Source organism: Emiliania huxleyi (assembly GCF_000372725.1).
Source record: "Emiliania huxleyi CCMP1516 unplaced genomic scaffold EMIHUscaffold_73, whole genome shotgun sequence".
Classification (NCBI taxonomy): Eukaryota; Haptophyta; order Isochrysidales; family Noelaerhabdaceae; genus Emiliania; species Emiliania huxleyi.
The window spans coordinates 3,167-10,303 of NW_005196528.1; the positions used below are offsets into that span (position 1 = coordinate 3,167).

At 63.6% G+C, this 7,137-nt stretch overlaps 2 protein-coding genes across 2 annotated transcripts; one reads left to right on the plus strand and one right to left on the minus strand.

Moving 5' to 3' along the window:
- Nucleotides 1-1,302: 1,302 nt before the first annotated feature.
- On the plus strand, nucleotides 1,303-2,352 carry EMIHUDRAFT_217202 (hypothetical protein; the record flags this gene model as incomplete). Its single annotated transcript, XM_005760889.1, has 1 exon — nucleotides 1,303-2,352. One exon carries the CDS (start codon nucleotides 1,303-1,305, stop codon nucleotides 2,350-2,352), a length of 1,050 nt encoding a protein of 349 aa, XP_005760946.1.
- A 2,522-nt stretch (nucleotides 2,353-4,874) lies between these two features.
- Nucleotides 4,875-5,892, minus strand: EMIHUDRAFT_358775 (hypothetical protein). Its single transcript, XM_005760890.1, has 3 exons — nucleotides 5,840-5,892; nucleotides 5,500-5,663; nucleotides 4,875-5,348 (listed from the first exon to the last, which is right to left on the minus strand). Exons 2-3 carry the CDS (start codon nucleotides 5,562-5,564, stop codon nucleotides 4,976-4,978), a joined length of 438 nt encoding a protein of 145 aa, XP_005760947.1. The 5' UTR covers nucleotides 5,565-5,663; nucleotides 5,840-5,892; the 3' UTR covers nucleotides 4,875-4,975.
- Between the last annotated feature and the right edge of the window lie 1,245 nt (nucleotides 5,893-7,137).

Below are 7,137 nucleotides of genomic sequence, written 5' to 3' on the forward strand. Positions count from 1 at the left end.
GTCATTAACCTCACACCCAGGGCCGGGGAGCTAAGAAGCGCACCCAGGAGCGCTCCAGCGCGGGCCTGGGCCCCCCTGGCTTTAAAGGGTGGGCCCTGGGCCGCGCCTGCGGCTTAAACGGCTTAAAACCTGCCCGGGCAGGTTTTAAGAGCTGCTGGGCCGCCGATTCCTTAAACGGTCCTCGTCCTTTTACGTACGAAGGTGGTACACATTTCGAGCGAGTGAAAACCAACTCCTGAGCACGGCGCCGCAGGCGCCTGTTGATAGGTCCAGGTGATAGCCCTGGATGGGCAATGCATTCGCCTACTTGGGCCTCAGATCGCCCGACCGCGTCCCGGTGCTCTGTGGTCGGATTTGTGACGCCGCCGCACCGCGCCGCGGCCGGGGGCCCGCCGGAGGCCGAGGATGGCCGTGACGGACCGGGACGAGCTCTGGGAGGTTCAGTGTCAGTGAGTATATTGTAGAGGTCACCCATGTGCACAATATCTTGACTGAGAGCTAAGCCAGGGGAGGCGATGCCGGGGCCGTACAGCAGCTTAATGGTGCTTCGCCGGCGTAGAAGCGGCCGCGGAGGGCTCCAGGTGCCTGAAAAAGACGGAGTTACGTGGGCTGTGGGAGAGTTACTGTCGACTCAAACGACACTGTGGCGTGATCCTCTCATACATGGCTAAATAATTGACCGAGCCGTTTTAAAGTTCCACCGCTACGACTGGAGATATATCGAGATTTGGTCACCATGTCCATGACCCTTATGACGCGAAAGGGTTAAACGCTTAAAAGGTGCGGGAGAGCTCCCGAGGTCGATGGTCCGGGAGGCTCCCCCGGTAGACGCCGGAGGCCGGGAAGCTGGCTACAGTCAGCTAGCACGCGTCCCCTGCGAGTATGGCTCCTGCCAGTGCACCAGACTTACAGATGTGTCTTCAGAGGCGGGTTTGTGCCTAATTTTTGCAGTAACCAGTATTGGAGAAACGGCGACAAATGCCGGTGAGGCCGATTTTCTTAAACGGTCTTAAAAGAGGGACCCCCCGCGCCTGCAATCTCTTAAATGGCAATTTAAGCCCCCAAACCTCCTCATTTCTTAAAAGCTCTTTAAAAAATCCGGCCCTCAGAACCCTAGGGGTCCCCTAAGCGCTAAGGCGCGGGCCGGATGGGGTTGCGGGCTAGAGAGCCCAAGCCCTGGCGGGGGCCGGGGTGCGCGTTCGCAGGCATGCATTTTACGAAATATTTTTCGCCAGTCTCGTGCCTAGTGTCGTAGAGTTGCCTGGCAAAGGTTCGATTCTAGAATTTTTTTGTCAGCGCCTCATGCACATGGACGCGCGAACCACCGCTGCCCTCCGCAGTCGGGACGCTCGCATCCGCGAGCAGAACATCCAGCTGAGCGAGCAATACGCGCAGCTGAGCCAGCAGCAGGCCGAGGCAGTGGCCGAGCGGCGCCAGCACGCCGAAGAGGCGAGCCAGCTGGTGAGGCGCAACGTTCGCCTCGTGAAGCGCGTCAACGAGCTCGCACGGGCGAGAGAAGAAGCGGAGCGCAGCGCATTCGAGCTTCGAGCTGAGCTGCAGCGAGTTACCGAGCTGTACCACAATACGGAAGAACTCGCCGAGTCGCTCGATCGCCGCCTGCGGGTCGACGACGTCCCTGACCTGGACGAGACGCGGTACGACGCTGCCGCGACGCCGACTCGCACGCTCGTGGGCTTGGAGGAGGGACTGGACTCACCTGCTGAGCCGCCCGCCACGCCGAGCTTCTCCCTGCCGACGCGGCCGCTGCGCACGTTTCAGCGCCGCGGCGGCCTCCACGCACCAGCTCTGTCACTCCTCTCGCCTCTCGTCGAGTGCAGCACGGGCGGCACGGCAGGCACGGCAGACGTGCTCAGTCCGATTCGGCCGGCCGCCGCCGCTACTCGGAGGGGGCGCCCGGTTCACTCGCCTCTGAGCGAGCCGCGCCGGAGCAAAGAGGCGTTGCCCTCGCCGCTGCACGACCTGGCCGCCGTGCCGTCTGCAACCATTGACCTGGCGCCAGCAAGCCGCTCTTTGCGCCTGCCCTTCACTCCGTCCAAGGCGGCGCTCTCAGCCCTGGCCGGGACCACCGTGCCGGCAACTGCAGAGGCACGGGTCCAGGTACTCGCCGACCAACGCCAGTCGGTTGGCCAGTCGCACCCTCGAGCGGTCGTCGCTCCACCACGCAAGGCAGCGAATGGAAGAGCAGGAGAGCCCTCCCTGGGCTCAACGGCGGGCCTGCGTGAAGTCAATCGAAACCTATCCGGCGGTTCCCCAAAGGGGGTCGCCTTTCAGTTCCTCACCGCGTCCGAGAGCGAGCAAGACCGGTTGGCCGGGCGACTCTTCGGGCGTTGAGAAGATCCTGATTGATGGAGAGCTGTCAAGCGGTGGGGCGGAACAGTTTGCGGGATGCAGCGCTCAACGCCGCAAGCTTTTCTTTTGCAGCGTGAGGAGGACTCTGGACAGCAGGTGGAGCAAGGCTGTCTGTGTGAGACTGAGTGAGAGCCCGGCGGCCGCGCACGCGATGGCCCGCCCGGCCGCCGCGCACGCGAAGCCGCCCCCCACCCCGGGACCGGCACTTCGTTCGCACGCAGAGACCAGGCTTCCAGAGCTCTTGGCGACAGCGATCGGCGTACCCGTGGCGGTACCGTGTATGTTTTCTGTCTGTCTCGGCTGATCTGTCTGTCCTTCCTTCTGTCTCTCTGTTCTGTCCGTGTGTGTGTGTGTGTGAATGAATGTGACATTCATTTGAAATTCATAGGACTCGGTGGCAGCGAGCTCCAACATCCATTGCTCGGAGATGAAGACCATGCGCCTGCCAAAACGGCGATTGCCATGCCACGGCACAGCCGCAGCCGCCGGCGGGCACGGCAGTTCCAAGCGCGAACTTCACGACGACGGGCGCAGACGACCGGCATGGGTGCCGCGGCGAGCAGCGGCAGCGGGCGCAGGTCCGGACGGCGCCGAGAGAGTCAGCCATCTACCTTCACGTCGCTGCTTCGGCGGTGCCTCTGCCTCCCCGAGAAGCCGACACAGCGGCAGAGGCGGCCGCTGGTCCTCCGCGGGAAGGGTTCTCGCAAGGCAGAGCGGGACCGGAGGGGAGGGACGGGGAAGGCGACAGCCGAGGAGAAGGAGTCGCTCACAGGTGGCCGTGGACGAAGCGTGCGCCATGCGCCCCAGGCAGAGATGAGCAAGCCCCTTCGCCGCGCAGCCGTTAAGGCGAGCACGCCCGCGCTGGCCCGCATGCCATCCCGCCCGCGCGAGCATTCCTGTCTTGATCGCAGGAGTGCAGCGACAACGATTCGGGCGTGTCGATCACCCTCCACTCTCAGATTCGGAGCCACGCCATTTCGAATCAGCCGGGGGCTCACGCATCGTTCGGAAACGAGGAGCGTCCGATGCTGGACGAGCGGCCGGGGACAACTGCACTGCCGGAAGGCAACCAAAAGGACCCCGCGCCTCCGCTTGGAGTGCAGCGGGGTGTGCTTGGGACGGTGAGAGGCCGCCGTGCTGGGAAGGTCCCGATCGGCAGGTGGTACAGCATGTCTCGCTACCTTTCGGCGGCTTCTGCGGCTCGGGGACCGCGTACGTGTTGCAGCGTACCTCCATCTGTCACGGGAGCACGGAGGCCGGTCGATGGTTCCTCAACCTTTCTTCTCACCTTGATCAAAGCAATTGCCGGGCGGTGGTGGTGACGCGTGAGAAGGTCTTCACCCGCATCAGCAAGGTTACCCAGCACTGCCGCACCGATGTGCAGAGGAATCGCTCGGCCACTCTAGCAGCCGCCAACGCGAGCACCAACCTCTCCGCCGCCAAGGTGGCCGCAGTGCGAAGCCTGCGCAGCGACGCGGTGCGAGAGGAGGAAATTGGGAGGCAAATCCTGCGGGAGGCGATGGCCAGCGCTCCCGATCGCATCTTGGTCGTGCCGTACGACGAGCTGGAATGGTTGCGGGAGCACCATTGGGGTCGCATTGGGATATTCGTCAGGGGCGCACCATTCACGGCCGGGTTGCCCAGATTCCGGAGCGCAAACAGAAAATGGCTGATTGGCGGCAGGCAGCGTATGGACGACATGTTGGAACTCTCGGCGCCGCTCAGAGAATCTGGCATCATCAGCTCGGCAGACTTGCAAGCGCTTCCTCGACGGCCACCGACGCGCAACAGCAGCAGCATCCAGCGTCGAGGGTCCCCACTCGCCAGGTTTGGGCGACAGCACGTGCCAACTAGGAGGGTGAACGTGAGTAGAGCGCGCGGCCTGTCTCACCGCAATCACCTCGTCGCAGTGCGGCTCATGGTTGGAAACATCAGCGAAGCTACTGTTTCTCGGCGGTCCACAGGGGCCGCCTTGAGGCGGTGGAAGGATCTCAGCAGCGAGGCTGCGACGGTGTCTGCCAAAGCAAGGGCGGCTCAGGCAGCCGCGACAATGCTGTCGGGGTGGCTAAGGCAAAAGCGGCTCAGGGCTCGGTCGGAGATCATTGCTGCGAGTGGGCAGCTGAACTTGAGCCATTCTGATTTGGTTGGGTTGACTGACACGGTTGCAGATTCGCCAGTGATTAGCCGTGCCTCGGTGAGACTTGCACTCGAGCGCGTAAAGTCTGGACGACAGCGCCAGACAAAGCAGCGCTCGCTGGTGTAGTGTGTTCTCAAGACTCAAGTGTCAAGATAAAACTCTGTGGCGCTTCGAGCGCTCGCGGCCGGTGGGACGGCGTTTGTTTGTTTTTAAATTAGAAGGTGCGTACCTAGGTACTAGTACTCGAGGACCAAAATCCACAGTCTGGGATTTCGCGCAATCACTTGACTCTGAATTAGCTCCGCGAGTGTCCCGTACCGTTCTCACACATCCATAAACTCACTTTGGCCTCACTGAAGCGATGCCTCAATCCTTAATCCTCGGATTTTAGATTAGGACGCACCGCACCCTCATTTAAATCAAAGTCCGCGCGATCGTCCAGTTCCGTCACGTGAGGCATCGCACAACTCACTGCCGCCTGAGGACGTGCGCGCACGCCATGAGCGCCCCGATCATCAAATGGTGCCGCCCAACCTTCGCCCACGCGGGGTCAGCCGAGACCACCTCAGCGAGCTCCGCCTTGCGAGTGGTGAGGAGCACGGCGCAGCCTCCCGGCCGCAGGACGCGCCGCCACTCTCGCAGCGCCGCGGCATACAGCCCCTCCCGCCGACCGTGCTTCCGCCCGAACGGCAAGTCGCTCAGCACGGCGTCCACGCTGCCGTCGTGAAGAGGCAGCCGCGTCGCATCGGCGTGCATCAGCAGCAGAGGCAGCGCCCCTTGCCGGGCTGCGGCATCGGCGTTGGCCGCCGCGCCCTCCAGCTGGGCGGCGTTCCGATCGCACCTGCAGTACAAACACGGTGCGTTTCGCACGGGCCGCACACACACAGTGCGGGCAGCGCGAGGGCGGCAGAATGCGGCTGGAGATGGCCGACTACGCGCCTTCCCGCTGGCTCGAGGACGGGGAGGTGTGTAGAGCATCTACTCTCGATGGCCCGACACACGCGGCCAGCGGCTGCAGCCGAGCGGCTTCGAGGAGGACGCCCGCTCTCCCACACATCGGGTCGAGGACTCTGCAGCCCGGCCGCAGCTCGGCGAGCGACGCGAGCGCCCACCCTATCGGCGGGTGCAGCGCGGGAGCGACACAGTAGCTCCTCGCCTGCGTCGTGAAGACACCGAGCTCAGGGCGGGAGGACGGTCTCGGGCCGTGTGCTCGGAGCAAGCGTGAGTACGAGGGAGACGAGTGCGATGAACTCGGCGGAATGCAGCGGAGGGCGCGTCTCCTCGAGTGGTAGCATGAGCACGGGGTTCGGCGTCCGCATCTAGAGCCCTCGCGCTCAGCCGGCCAGTCGTGAGCCGGCGGCACTCTGTGTGGGCGGGGAGCTCGACGACGACCTGCGCGCTGCTCCACTGCAGAAGTATCTCGAGCGCGTAGCCGCGCGCCGTGGCGCAGAAGCCTCCCCGCCTGGCCGCGGGAGCGTCGTGCCACGTGTGCAGAGGTGTCGCGCCATACTGCTACCGCTGCTACTCCGTGGCCTGGTCAGTGCAGGAGGTGCGGAGGAGTCGCGCCATACTGCTCCTACTACTCTCTGTTTGTTTGCCTGGCCGCGGAAGCGTCATGCCAAGCCTCGGCCAGCATCCGCCCAAGCTCCTGCCGTGTTACGCCGCCTCCATTCTCCGCGCCGCCACGCCGCGCTGTCACTCGAAAGGGGACGCTGCTGGCTTGAGCAGCGTCGGAGGCAGCTGTCGGCACACCATTGACTGCGGCTCGCCAGGCCTTCTCCAGCGCCGCTGACTGGGGAAGCACCTCCCTGGCGAGCAGGCAGCGGAACGCGTCTGAGAAGGCCTCGTCGCCGCAAGGCATGCGCGGCATCGGCGAAGCCCAGCAGAGCAGGCTCACACACTCGGCAGAGCGCAGCAAGCGCACTGCGGCGAGCGGAGCGGCCGTGCGGAACGCAACCTTGCCCTGAAGTACCGTGACGCCAGTCGCCGCGAGCGACTCTGTGACTTCCGACGCCGCCAGATGTTCGAGCCCGATGCCCACATGGATGAGATAGTGAGAGCCGTCGCCGTGGAGTGGGAGAAATCGCGGGACGAGCGGCGGACACGGGCTCTCGGTCGGCCAACGCGTTGCGACGAGGTCCGTTCGGCGTCTGCCGGCCGCCGAGAGGAAGCTTGCGCTCATGCAGCCGACGTTTACCTCCCAAGCGGCCGACGAGCTGGCGCCCAGCACAAGGCGGGCAGAGAGGGTGAACCAGGGTGAACCTTCTTTTCTAGACCGGAAGGATTGAGAGCAGCCTCGCTCTCAATCCTAGAAGTCGAAGGATTGTGAGCAGCACTCCTCGCAATCGTAGCATCTCTGTGCGATTGCGAGCGCCGGCGCTCGCAATCCTACATCTTCTAGGACTAAGAGCAGCTCTGCTCCCAAGGTGACTGGTGACGCCTACGACTACTACCAGCGCGCTCGCAATCCGAGCAAAGTCTAGGATTGCGAGCAGGACTGCTCACAATCCTATCAACATGCCTCCGATTGCGAGCAGTGCTGCTCACAATCCTACATCTTGTAGGACTATGAGCGGCTGCGCTCACAATCGTACCGAAGATCCAGAGATCTGCGCTCGAATCCAGCAACA

Excerpts from the sequence above, each read along its gene's own strand:
- EMIHUDRAFT_358775 (XM_005760890.1), bottom strand. The coding sequence starts at position 5,564 with ATGTGTGGGAGAGCGGGCGTCCTCCTCGAAGCCGCTCGGCTGCAGCCG. Across the intron at positions 5,349-5,499 it reads CCGCTGGCCGCGTGTGTCGG|GTGCGATCGGAACGCCGCCC; the intron begins GCCATCGAGAGT and ends TTTGTACTGCAG.